Source organism: Symphalangus syndactylus, chromosome 19, assembly GCF_028878055.3.
Source record: "Symphalangus syndactylus isolate Jambi chromosome 19, NHGRI_mSymSyn1-v2.1_pri, whole genome shotgun sequence".
NCBI lineage: Eukaryota > Metazoa > Chordata > Mammalia > Primates > Hylobatidae > Symphalangus > Symphalangus syndactylus.
The window spans coordinates 38840612-38854257 of NC_072434.2; the positions used below are offsets into that span (position 1 = coordinate 38840612).

General features: G+C 41.8%; 1 protein-coding gene and 1 long non-coding RNA gene across 21 annotated transcripts in view; one reads left to right on the forward strand and one right to left on the reverse strand.

The window, feature by feature from the left end:
- The window catches only part of RGL1 (ral guanine nucleotide dissociation stimulator like 1), a 289859-nt gene that overhangs the window by 51009 nt on the left and 225204 nt on the right, over positions 1 to 13646 (reverse strand). For all 7 annotated transcript variants that reach the window (XM_055234759.2, XM_055234763.2, XM_055234761.2 and 4 more), the window contains one exon: positions 11553 to 11630. In XM_055234759.2, coding sequence (XP_055090734.1) covers positions 11553 to 11630 — 78 coding nt within the window. The remainder of the gene's footprint in view (positions 1 to 11552; positions 11631 to 13646) is intronic.
- Positions 1 to 13646, forward strand: part of LOC129458678 (uncharacterized) — an 81821-nt gene that overhangs the window by 27519 nt on the left and 40656 nt on the right. For 4 of the 14 annotated variants that reach the window (XR_008649707.1, XR_008649702.2, XR_010114750.1 and 1 more), the window contains one exon: positions 2506 to 3722. The exons of 3 other annotated variants lie outside the window; for them this stretch is intronic. This is a non-coding gene — a long non-coding RNA (uncharacterized lncRNA). Of the gene's footprint in view, positions 1 to 2505; positions 3723 to 5145; positions 5613 to 6325; positions 6566 to 13646 lie in introns of those variants that run through there. 7 more of the 14 variants (XR_010114748.1, XR_008649701.2, XR_008649704.2 and 4 more) reach the window with 7 other exon arrangements.

The following is a 13646-nucleotide window of genomic DNA, read 5'->3' on the forward strand; positions in this document are numbered from 1 at the left end:
ATCTATGCATTTTTTTACTCTTTGTGACAGTGACCTTCCTGTAGCTCAGCCTAAGAAGGCTTTGAAAGTTCACCACAAACTCAGACACTCAATCAGCCAGAAAAAAGCATTTTCACACAAAAGAGGAATGAAGGGGGAGGAGGACGAAGAAACAGAGAAAGGGAAAGACATACACAAACAGCACAATAGAACACGAGGCAGACCCCTGCCCTCCTCATCGGCAGAGCGTTTCTCAGCACGCCAGGCAGGGAGGCTTTCTGGAAAGGCCTGGACACATGCCCAAGGCTCACAGTAGCTTTGTGTGTGCCAGTCCTGGGAAGAAACTTTCCGTTCTTGATAGATTTAGAAGCAGATACAAATGCGAAACTTTTAAGATTTCAAAAAAGAAAGCAACATCGCAAAATAATGATGAAAAGAAAAACAGGATTACTGGCCAATGGCTTTTAGGTCTTACCCAGCGTGGCTCCAGTCCTAAGATCTAACTTATATACTAACCAGAACAGAGTGGAGGGATGGAAAGAATCTTACAGCTGAAGGGAAATTCTAGTTTGAAGTCACAAATTTACAGGTCCGGTATGTCTGTTAGACTACAGAAGCCACTTGGTTCTGTACACAGACCAAGACAGGACGCTTGGAGACCTGGAGAAGGAAAACTCTATCCTTCATCCTGGCTGTCCCACCAGGGAACTAAGGAAGCCTGGATAGGTCAGTTAACTCCACTGACCCCCCTCTCTGGCGAAGAGATATAATAACACCTTCTTCATCTACCTGACACTGATCAGTTGTGATTTCAAATGACATAATGTCAATAAGGACATCTTGAGATACCTGGAGAGAAACATAATTGTCAACAGTCTTACAACTACTTGCCAGAAGTCATAGAAGGAAGGGATTGAAAAGGTAAAACGGCTCAGCGAAAAATCCATCAGCACTCACAGGAATTGACTCAAAGAATCTGCCACCTCTCACAGGAAGAATGACACAGAATACAAGCCATGCTATGACATGTGTGGCTTCAGGCCTGCTGGAAGAAGATGGCTGCTGTGAACACACACACAAACACACACGCACATACGTGCCCACATACATATACCTTGAGGTATCCTCTCTGGGACAAATCAAAGACATCAAACTGTAGTATTAACTGCAAGAGATGATTCTTGAATAACTTGTAAAGGCAGAAGTAATTCCTGAAGCCAAACTGGATGATTACAATTGTGACATAACCTAAATTCAGTCAGGAGAAAAGCCAGTATGTGACTTCCTTTTCCAAAGTAATCTTTGGTGGATCACAGAACAAAACTCCTCAGTCCTAAGGGCAAGTATGCTGGGTAGGTGGCCAAGGCCAGGGGCCCAAAACTGATAGGAGAGGAGACAACCAAAATTGAGTTTTCTACCTCAGGCATTCTTGGCAACATACAAAACTTTGTAGTGTGTGGTTCTTTTCCAACCGACTGCAATCATCTATAGGGGAAGGAAGACATGCTCAGATGTCACTGTTTGAAACATACTAAAGCAGCTTCTAGGACTTTTGCTTCTAAGAAATTCATTCACCAATTAAACTAATATTTGTTGAGTTCCCTTTATTTCCCAGAGTCACAAAAACAATTTATGCGATGAGCATCACAATACAGGAAGTCCAGGGTCCCAGGGAAGCACTGAAATTCAGAGGGAGCTGGCCTGGTCAAGGCTTTAGGGAGGGTCTCCCTGAGGAAATGATGTGAAAGCTGAGATCTTGAGGGTTGGGAGTCAGTGGGATGAGGACTCTGGGGCAGCAATGACGCAGAGGTTCTGCGGTGAAAGAGCTAAACACTTGTAGAGGACTTAAAGATCTGTTAAACTAAAAAATATAAAGAGTTGGGGGAAAGGAGCATGATGAAATCTGCTATACACATTCATTTTTTTTTTTTTTTTTTTGAGACAGAGTCTCATTCTGTCACCCAGGCTGGAGTGCAGTGGCGCGATCTCGGCTCACTGCAATCTTCGCCTCCCAGAATCAAGCGATTCTCCTGCCTCAGCCTCCCGAGTAGCTGGGATTACAGGCACGCGCCAACCATGCCTGGCTAATTTTTTTATTTTTATTTTTAGTAGAGACCAGGTTTCACCATGTTGGCCAGGCTGGTTTCAAACTCCTGACCTCAGGTGACCCACCTGCCTTGGCCTCCCAAAGTGCTGGGATTACAGGCGTGAGCCACTGCACTTGGCCACTCATTGATTTCTCAGCCAACCAGAAATCACACCTAATAACACCTGGTTAGAAGACATTAGACAGATGCACCTTGGCTGAGACATAAAAGAAAACGGTTCAGAACTTCTAGCCACCCCAGGGATCTTCAGGCACGCAATGCAGAGAGGGCTGAGGCAAGGATTTAGGCAGTGATTATGCGCAAATCACAGATTTTTTAATGAATGCAGATTTTAGGTAAACGTATTAAATCATATTAACATTCCATAGGCAGTAAAATACTCTATAATTGGTCAAATGTTTAATACAAATTTTTCCAGGTATGAAGTCACCTCTCCCATGATGTGTAACTTCTGAGCCAAGAAATAGGATTACCGTGACAAAAAGAATAACACTATCCATCTAGAGCTCTTTTCTCTCCCCAGCAATATATTTGAAATAGTAATTTTTTGTACTTAATCATCAGCAGAAAATAAGACATGGAACCATTTTTCAAAAGCAGCAAAATGTTTTTCTAGTTTAATACATTCTCTGAGAACTGGATCTTCTCTTCGCTGCAGATAATGAAAAGGTAAGCAGATTTACGCAGAGGATAGGCCTTTCAAGCAAAGAAGTAACTTCTGCCAAGCTCTGAGGGCGGGATCTAATACACTTTGTCCTTCAAGGACTGAAGCCTAAGTCAACCTTGACCCTGACTCTGGGCCGGACCCTCCACCTTGTTCTCCTAATCACAGAACAGTTTTCCTCTGTTTCAGGGAAGGTTGCCAGATAGAAGCTGCCTCTGAGACCTCCAGCTAGATGATTTTCCTGATGAGAAGGAACAAAGAAAGATACAGTTTTCTTCTTTGTTTTTTTCCTGGAAAGGATGAAAATATTATTATCTGGACCTGTCAAGGTTGTCCTGCATTGCTTTTTTACACTTTACACGGTCACATTTCAGTGCTGTTGGTAAATAGAGATTCAAATACTAGGAAGAGACGCGAAAGAGAGATTGAGAGAAGACCAGGGAAATAATGCCAACAAAGCAGAGTCAGATCTAAGCACTAAGAAGGCAAGGGCAACGCAGGGGCTGTGGGGAAGGGAGAGAAGAGAAAACAAAAAAACCTCCACGGCAAGAAGGAGGAAGAAACAGATTATGAAAGGAAGACATACAGAAAGACAGTAAATGTGAGTGGGAGAGGGCCCGGAGTATGGATAAGCCTGAAGCCAATTACCCAAAGTCAAGGTTATTTACACACCTGTCTTTCATTCCCAAGCTAAGTACTTAAGAGAAATATTTTCATTTTTATCAGAGGCAAAATAGTAAAGGTCATGCAGTACAGAGGTTAAGGCCCGGGTTAAATCCCAGCTCTTTCATTTATTCACTGCGTAGCCTTGGACATGTTCCTTAACCTACACCCCAGGTTCTTCCTCTGTAAAATAATAATAATAAAACATAATCATTATAAGGATTTAACAAGTACGTACAGTACTTAACACAGGGACCATTCCTACTAAGTAGTCAATAAATTCTAGCTATTATTAGAAAAGGACATCGCCAGTCACCAAAATTATCTTTCAGGGACCTCAATAACTCATTCCCCACAGTCCAAGAAGGGAGTTTTCATGTTATAAATAGAACTCTATTGAAAAAAATGGCTGAGGCCTTCTATAGTTTTCACCACTAGAACAGAGTTTCCGTTGGTAGTGACAGATGCTACGAGGCACGAGGAACAGGAAGCAGGTTCTCCTTTGATGGGCCTAATTTGGTCTTGTTTCCTCACATCCTTCAACCAATCTCCTTCCCCAGGAAAAAGGCCTAGCTTCCACATTTCTAACAGCTGTGTGCGAACCTTGCTGAGGGTATTCATTCAATAATAAAGCAACAGCCAGGCAAAACAGCATAGAGCAATGGAAATAATGACAAATTAAAAGATCTCAGAATAATAACAATCTAAAACATTAGTCACAACAGTGATATTGTAATCTAGTTCTTCATGTACTTCCGCAGTCTTATTATGATGATATAGGCAAATGGGGAGGAAAATCTTGAGTATCCAAGATCCCAATGCTCTTCTATAAATGGCATGCCTGGGCTTCCCACCCAGGTCTTGGAGTCAGTTGGACGAGAGTTCAAATATCAGACCTGTCACTTAACCACCTGCCTGATCTTAGTCAAAATACGTAACGTCTCTGAAGCTTCACTTTATATCCTATAAAGTGAGGACAATATCTCAGCATATTTGTGATGGTTGAAGAAGACACAAATATAAAGCACTTAGCAGAATGCCTTGTAAGCATACCACAAATTGTAGCCAATGGTGGTGGCAAGGGCGGTGTCATCATTTTCATTGTTTACAATGCTGTGCAGTGAATCAAACAACACAGTCTAATTGTGATGTCTGTTTTCCTTTCTAAAAGAGACATTCTTTAATGTAGAAAACCCTAGGAGATACTCATATGATTGATTTGTCTTCTTTTTGAGCCATTGATTATCAATGTTGTTTTATTCTTCCTCAATTATTAGAACATCAGTTTCTACTCAGGGCTTTCTACCCATGTCCCTAAAATGCAGACTTGACTTAGAATGCTAATGACTTGTAAAACTATGGTTTTTATTTTTCTTTGTCCTATAGGGATATTTTAAAGACAATACCAGACTCTTCGATATGGCATATCACTTCTTCATTTCTTTTGTTTCACTTTAAAAAAACAATTCCTTTCACATTATAACCTTTAATTCTTCTAAATTGGAGTTTTAAATCTTGTTTTTGCTGTTCTTCACCCCTCCTCCTTTTCCCCATTTTTGTTATAATCACTCCAATTAATTTCAATTGCCTTCTTAGGGCATCTGAATTTGCAGGAATGAATATTGATTGCAAACTCTCTGGGAAGATTTTTTTAACTTTCCATTGTGAAGTTTCTGAGGCAGTAATGTAACACAGCCAACTTCCTTTAACTCCTTTCCTTTTTCTTTAAAGTGTGTCCAATGTCTTGGATTACTACTATTTACACGATCCTTTACCAGTGACTGAAATCTGGTGTCACTGTTTACAACTTCTGGGAAAAGATTACAAGAACAATATATGTATCTTCTGAATATGTGGAAATGAAAGCAGAACGATTTCAACTACGAAGTACTACTACGGTAGAGAGTTTGAGAAAACAAAACTTGGCATTCCAGAAGGAAACTGATGAGATTCAATTAAAGAAAAGAAAACAGAAACAATTTCAGCCTTATAATAGTCATTAAAGGAAAGAAATAAAGCATCATTTCTTGAGAAGTTTTAAATCTCTTTAAATAAAGTTATATAGAGAGAGAGGGAGATATGGTCATCTCATATAAAATTCAGAGAATGAAGATTCGTGTTGTAAAAGCTCTATATGGTTAATATCCCTTCTTTACATTCTCTTCATTTCTGAATTCAATGACTGTAATAAATCTGCCCTAGAGACAATTTGCTTTTTCCATCTGGTTCAGATTTTGTTATTTAAAAAGATAGCATTTTATCGTGTAAAAATGTCAGCAGGAAAAGGGCACGGGTAGAATGAATATAGGCAGAAATGTTTTCTTCTGTCATAGAAAGTGAGTTTCCTAATTGATAAATAGTGGCCAATTTAGGGATCCTAGAAATAAATGTGGCACACCTTATATAATCAGTCTAGCCCTACCATCAGAAATCACTGTGAGGCAAAGATTTCAACATCCAGAAGCCTTGGAAGTTGAATCCTTTGCAACTGAAGACATTCTTGTTTTAGCCAGATAACTTTAGAGGGTCCTGACATTGTACAAAGCCTGAACTCCAGACTGGAATTACAAGTACTCTGCATGTGGGAGTCCCTGCACAATCTGATACTTTTTTAAATGCATGAACACTAGTCGGTTGTGGTCCAAGACATCAGAAACCAATTTTTCATCTTGAATGCTTCATCTGTATTTCCACGTTTTCCTTCTTTAAAGTTCTTTTACCCTCTGAAAGGTTTAAATCCATATTTGGAAATACAGGAAAGATTTTGCTTGGTACTTGGGAGCCTGTATAAAATGTAAGGGTTGCTCTTTGCTTTACAGCAAAAACGGGAAAGCAAACAATATTTGGGCATTTTTCTGTTCATGGTTAAATCTAATAGTGAGTCCCTGTCCCCACCCCCTCCTCCACCCAGGTCTGCAAAACTGAAGGCAACTGCCCTAAACAGGATGTTTACTTCTTGAATGTCATTGGATTCCTGCTGTCGGTTTTCCACCTGAAATCACAAGAGAACAGATTCATAGCAAAAGAAAACAATGGGCATTTTGCCACTCCTTGCCTTACTCCCACAAGACAATGCTTTAGCTCAGCTCTTTATTCATGACCCCAGTGAGCAGCTGTGATGCCATGACTAATAAAAAACAAAGCTTGTGTATGTGTTTCTTCCTGTCTCTTCAAAACTGGTAACACGCTTTCCAACAGAGAAAAGTGGTCGAAGGTACTGTACTCTCAAAAGTCCACTATGCTGTGTGGACCATGTCTGTTTCTGTTATTCATTTTTTGAGAGAAAGAAAAAGCTAAATAAATTTTATCTTAGACATCACTGAACTTAAAAGGACCTCAGCGAGCATTTATTCCAAGCACTCATTTTTCAGGTGAAGAAACAGAAACAAAGGGAGGTGAAGTGACTAAGCCAAGGTCAGATGACTGATAAGTGACAGAGTGATAGAGAAGGAGCAGGATCTGAGTTCTCCAGGCTCCTTCACCAGGGCCTTTCCCTCTCCATGTGGCTGCCTGTGGATCACTTCCACATTTGATTCAGCTACTTATAAAAAGAGACACAAATAAAGAAATTTCCAAATAGGTCTGCTCCTATTTTTATATATGTTAGGTATTCATAAAGACAATTTCACTTGAGAACTAGAGCCTCAACACTATATAGCAGGGTTTCTTACTTAGGCACTATTGACATTTAAGGTCAGATCATTCCTTGTTGGGGTGGAGGAGAGTTACTCTGTACATGCTGAAAGATTCTCCCCCAGGCCTGAAAGCTTGAAGGGATGAGTAACTCCTCCCTTCTCAGGCCCAGTCCCAAGGCTCAAGGCCACTTGCGCCAGCAGCACGCGTCAGCAAGATAGCAGAAGCAGGAAGAAAGCGGGCTGGAAGACACCTACCCTGGCCGGAAGACAACTACCCTGGCCTGAAGACACGTACCCCTGAAGACTGAGAAAGAGGCCGTCCAGGTACTACGTAGCAGTCATGTCAGACTGGGACACTTCCTGTTTACAGAGGACTATAAAGCCCCTGTCCCGTCCTCACTTGGGGCTGATGCCATTTTAGGTCTCAGCCCACCTGCACCCAGGCACTCATTAAAACAATGCGTTGCTCCACACCGCCTCGTGTTGTCTGTTGGTGCGTTTTTAGGGTTCGAACCGATACAAGAAACTTTCACATGCTATAGGACATTTAGCAGCATCCCTGGCCTCTACCCATTAGTTGCCAATAGCATCCCCCCACCAAGTTGAGACAACCAAAACGTCTGTAGGGCATTGGCAAATGTCCTCTGGAGGATAACAATCTCCCTGTTGAGAACCACTGCCATACCTCCTACACATCTACTGGTCATCAGGAAGCCCTCAATCATTGCTGCAAGTCAGATGCCAGAGGTCTGGGATGACCAGGAAATTTGCGATACATTACATACAGATGGGAGAAGGTGCTTCCCTGATTTCCTCTCACAAAGACAAAGACAAACCAGTGACCCTATGTAGGCACAGAAATGATCAGGAGAAGGATAGTTTCAGAAAAAGAGAGCCAAAAAATAATAGTGAAGTGAGATGCAAAACAATAAAAGATGTGGGGAAAAAACAGAGAGAAAGACAGAAGAAAGGGAAATGGAAGGAAGAAAGAGGTCACCAGTAAGAAGGGATTTTAACATTCCAGAATCTGTAGGACAGAGAGACCCATTATAAGATAAAGTGGCATATTTTCATCAGGCATGATTTTTTAAAAGGCAACTCAGTCTGAGGAAAAGGGTCAAGAACTTTCCACCAAGTTATTGTGAGACTTTAGGAAAGGACCATTGTCCCCAGAGGATGGACCCCTCAGGGGAGTTCTGTGTGAAGCTCTTTGTTAAGCCCTCATATGCTTAAAACTCTAAAACCCTTTAAAACAGCTTAGTTTGGAGTTTCATTCACATTAGTGTTCCTGGTATACAATGAATTTGAATGAGATTTTAAAAGAATGAACATGACTCTTCATACCCAGGGTACAATTTTCTTAACTGCTACTTCCCAAAAAATCTATTTTATCTCAAAACACCTCATGGGACAGAGAAGCTCTGGATTTTTTTTTATTATTATTTATTTTTAAGACAAGGTCTCACTCACTCTGTTGCCCAGGCTGGGGTGCAGTGGCATGATTACGGCTCACAGCAGCCTCAACCTCCCAGGCTCAAGCAATCCTCCTGCCTCAGCCTCCCAAGTAACTGGGACTACAGGCATGTGCCACCACACCCAGCAATTTTAAAAAAAAAATTTTTGTACAGACAGAGTTCTACTATGTTGCCCAGCCTGGTTTTGAGCTCCTGCCTTAAGTGATCTTCCCTCCTGGGCTTCTCAAAGTGTTGGGATTACAGGCATAAGCCACCATGCCCAGCCAGCTCTGGATATTTTTCAGTTTGTGACTCTCCTCAGAGTGTTCAGGTGGCTAATTGAATGGTAGCTCTAGATTGGACTGAGTTCCAAAATATGTGCATAATAACACGCCCATTTCTGAATCTGTTCACAAGTCTAGATTACACTCAATTCTTACAGTATCTCTCCTTTTGTATATGCTCCAAAACGTCCATTATAAAAAGGCTCTTCTAAAAAAATAATTATCTTAGTGAGTTTTCATAGACTCCTATGATTCTCAAAACTCTAAAGGGCTTAGGAATCACTTGAGAATCTTGTTAAAATGCAGATTCTAATCCATTAGGTCTGAGTGGGGCCTGAGCGTCTGCATTTCTCACAAGCTCCCACCCAGGAGATGCTGATGCTATAGGTCCACGGTCACACTTTGAGCGAGAAGGCTCTATGTCTAACCCATTCTGAAAAATCACCTTTTAGATTATATTGTTTCCCTCCTATAAAAATTCATTACTGCTGACGGCCCACTGCTTACCAGGGAAAGTCCAAACTCTCCTGCAAGAAATTAATGCCCTTCATGAAGTAAGTACAATCTAGCTTCAGCTCCACTGACTCCCCTCTCACCTAACATGTACTCTATGAAGCAGCCACACCAATTCTGTGTTGTTCCCCAAAATTCCATGAAAATTGCATTTGCCCAATTTGGTCCTACTGTTTCCTATACCCGGACGGCTCTACCAACAAAATCTTCACCATGCTTCAGGGCCCAGATCAAAGGTAACCTCCTCCAAGAGGCCTTCCCCAAGCCCTTCTAAAAACAAAAGAATTGTTCCTCCCACTGTACCTTGTGCTTGACATTCAAATACCTACACTGGTATGTCTGGTTTTCTGGAAAGTTATGATCCACTGAATAAAACTGTAAAACTACATGGAACCTAACTCAGGAGTTAAAAAAGATACTCAGCTTTCTACTTTCACATCCCTAGCTCCTGAAGAAAGGAGTCTATCAGTAACTCTTCTGAGGAGTTAAAAATTCCACAGGATTCCCCCCAGACTTTTGGCCCCAAAACGAGTATTTAACACTAGTGGTTTCAGGCACCCAGGTGCACATTCCATCTACTCAAGAACATCACCCCTACAATGGCCCCCACCCCCGTATCATGGATGTTTTCTCACAGGACATTCTCATCAGCATAAAATATCTTCCATCTTTTAAAAAACACATATACTACCAAAAAAACACCCCATCTTCCATCCATTTCTCTATTCCCCTTTGCAGCAAAGCTCCTCCTCTAACAAGACTCACTGTCCCCACTTCATCCCCTTCATTCTCTCTTGCCCACCTTTCCATCCACCAAACTGCACTTGTCAAGTCACCAAAGACCACGGCACTGCAAAGGAGGAGTCACTTTTCAGACCCTCACACTCGATCTGTGGGCAGCACTGGAGGGGGTTGGTCACTCCCTCCCTGAAATCCTTTCTTTGCTTGTCTTCTGGGACACAACAACTTCTTTTTTCTCCTCCCCCATCCTTCCCCAAAGCTGCTCTGTTCCAGTCTCCTCTGCCAGATGCTCTACTTCCCTAACTCTAAACACCCAAGGAACCAGGCTCAGTCTCTGGCTCTTCTCTTCTCTATTTGCCCTTAGTTCCCAGGAAGCCACATTCAGTCTCATAGCTTTAAATACCATGTATAAACTAAAGACATCCAAATTTATACCTCCATTCCATGCCTCTCCCTGAAATCTAGACTGAGCTAATTATGTCTGTGACTAAATTTCTGATACACACTCCCCATTAAACCTGCTCCCTCGATCTTCCTTGTTTTATAAAGCCAAGGTCCTGTCTCTCCGCTGCTCAAACCGCAACCCTGGGAAGCATCTGGCTTCCTCTTGTTCTCTCACACAGCCCATGCACTCCAGCTCGTCCTGCCACCAACACCTGGAAGATCTCTGCAAAGTCTGGTCACCTTCACTGCTATTGCTCCAGCCCGCACCACCAGCAGCCCTCATCTGGACTCTTGGGAGGGTCCTGACCAGGCTCCCTGCTCCCACCCTTGCCCCCAGCCACACTGCCACAGGCTACTTTCCAGACACAGAGCCAGAGCGGGTCTTTTAAGATATGTCAGACCACAGCACTCTTCTCAAAACCTTCTAAGCGCTTCTTATCGTCCTCAGAATCAAATTCAACATCTTTCCCCAAGTTCCTATGGAGTCCCCTTGTGAGTGGCCACCTTCCTGCACCACCTCACAGTGCTTATCCCCTAGCACGCGCTCCAGCCACGTGCAATTCCCTGTTGTTTCTCAAACACCGCTCCTGCCTCAGAGCCTTTCCCGTGGTCTGTCTGCCTGGCTATTTGCAAGGCTCAGGGCGCACCTCATTCCAGCGTGCTCCAATGCCAACAGACCAGACAGCCCAATCTGGGCACCCTACACGTAACCAAACGCTCCAGCCCTCAGACCCTGCTTCATTCTTCTTCACTTTTTTGTGTGTATTCTTTGTCTCTTTCTGGTAAAATACACACTTTTTATGAGCTGGGACTGTTTATTTTGTTCATTTGCTTTGTTCACTTGTTTGTTTTGTATACCTTAGCACAATGCCTGGCAGACAGTGGTTACTTAAGATACTTTCACTGGATGCATAAATGAATATTGTAAGGTAATCAAAAAATAAGCCTCTGTATGCATTATGCAAAAAAAATCATGGCAACATTCAAAGGAATAAAATACTCTACTAAACTACTTTAAGATATTGTCTTCACTGAGAGCTTAGAATGCAAAGAAAAGGGAGACTCACTTCCTGATCACCATTTTGGACTCTGATGAACTTTGGCTTCCATCTTCTTCACAGTTTGGGCTTGTCAGGTTTCCATACCTGTAGAGATAATAATGAACAAGCACGCAAAAACAGTCAGTGGTGTTGGAAAGCAACTCTATTCAACTTCAACTACAAAGTGACAGTTATACTTTTCAGAAGTAATTAAGGAAAGATATATCTATGAAATAGCATTGAAAATGATGCTGTATTATTGATAGTTACTTAATGAATATATCTGCATATTCTAAACAGAAAAGTCATTTAACAACTAATCACACTACTTAAAACCTTCTCTTAATATTAACACTTAACATTTATTGACTTTTTTAGATTAGAGTGTTCCTATCAGCAGGATAATCGGCTATTACATAATACGAAGAAGGCAGATTCCTCATGAACTCTGTAGCACACCAAACCCTCCTGTCCAACCCCTCTGCATGTCTATGCAAGGGACACATGGCTCTGCAGGCACAGCATCCACACTCATGCCACACGGGAGCACAAACTGATGGCTCCAGGCTACACCTAAGAGTCTGGTCTCCTTGAAAATAAGTCTGTTGTAGAGGGATTATGGAAATAGCTCTGGACCCTAAAATTAAGGCTGGGATAGAGACAAGGACTACAGTAAAAGCTCTCATGTCTTAGCAACCAGGAGAGCAGCTGTAGCTATACTGAGGCCAGGTTGCTCTAGACACAGCAACTAGGGAGGTGGGGTGCAGGGGTCTGATTTTTGGGAAAGCAATAGATGTTTAAATTTTTAAAGTTTTCTCATTACCAACTCAAAATTTACTCAATAATTCATCAGTCCCTACTTACACTGCTAGCTGTTCTCCCAACTCCACATGTGAGCCAGCCTATTTCATACAAATATATCATATTTTGTTTGGCTTGGAATGTAAACATAGTAAATGCACTTTAAATTATTAAGGACGAGTCTTTAATTAACTTATAATGCCTAGACTATTTCCTCAGTTTCTCCTTCCATCAATACAGAATCCAGAGATTCCTTGGGGTTTCACAAGTGAGTTGTCTGTCCCAAAGTTTTGATAAATTCTATAATTGATGAGTTTACATTTTTAAAGAGCACACTTTTGTTTTCTACTAATGGGATTAAAGGCCCCAGTACCCTTATGGTTCCTTGTTCCTAGGACTTACAAATCCTTTTAAAAATAAAAGCCCACCATCTGGTTTGACCCAATGCCAGTCCATCTGGTCTCCCTATCATCCCATCCCGGTAGGTTCCAGTTTGCGCCCTTAGGCACCAGCTCACCCAACCACCTGCTCCTTTCTCTAGCTCATCAGCCTTATGGATTTCTTGGCCTCCCAAAGATATTTTCCACTGGTCTCCACCCTCTCTTTTCCTCTTCATTCTGTCCTGCACCTGCTATTTAGAAGGCTTCCAGGGCTACCCTTTGCTCTTCCTGAGATAAGAACTCAGATTAAGATTTACTCAACCCCATGTGAGCAAGGCAAGGATGGAAAACAAGATTCCTAATAAATAAACAGGGTGAGATTTTTCAGCTCTATCCTTGGCCAACATCATAGTAAACTATGTCCTCGTACTCTCTCACAGCAGGCTTGGTGGTTTATTTAAGTAGGAGAGATTACGGTGGGTGCAAGCAAGAGTGGGGTCTTGGAAAGCCAGTGTATCTTCGATGTATCTGACTAGAAGGATCCATAAACTCTTCTCTTGCCATCTCTCAATGACTAAATGTGGGACTTAATCTTTGTTTTTGTTACATTCCTTGTTAGTCCATTAATTCCCACTCCAGTTATTGTGGAAATATCACATCTTTTTATCTTTCAACTGGAAGCTATGAAAGGTAGATATAAAAAGGGAAAACACCAGGGAAAGATACACATTTTACTGCTCCTGATAGTCTTCTTTTCAAAGTGGTTTATACTAAAAGTTTCCAGATCTCTCTATTCTTTATCTTTGCTTTAGCTTCTCCTACTCTTCTGCTCTTTTCCTGCATTCTTCAGACTCAGAGCTGAGGTGCAGGTTTGGATGGCACCAACACCTATCACAGTTCCTCCCCAGAATGTGATGCCAAACATGTAATGAGAAGGTGT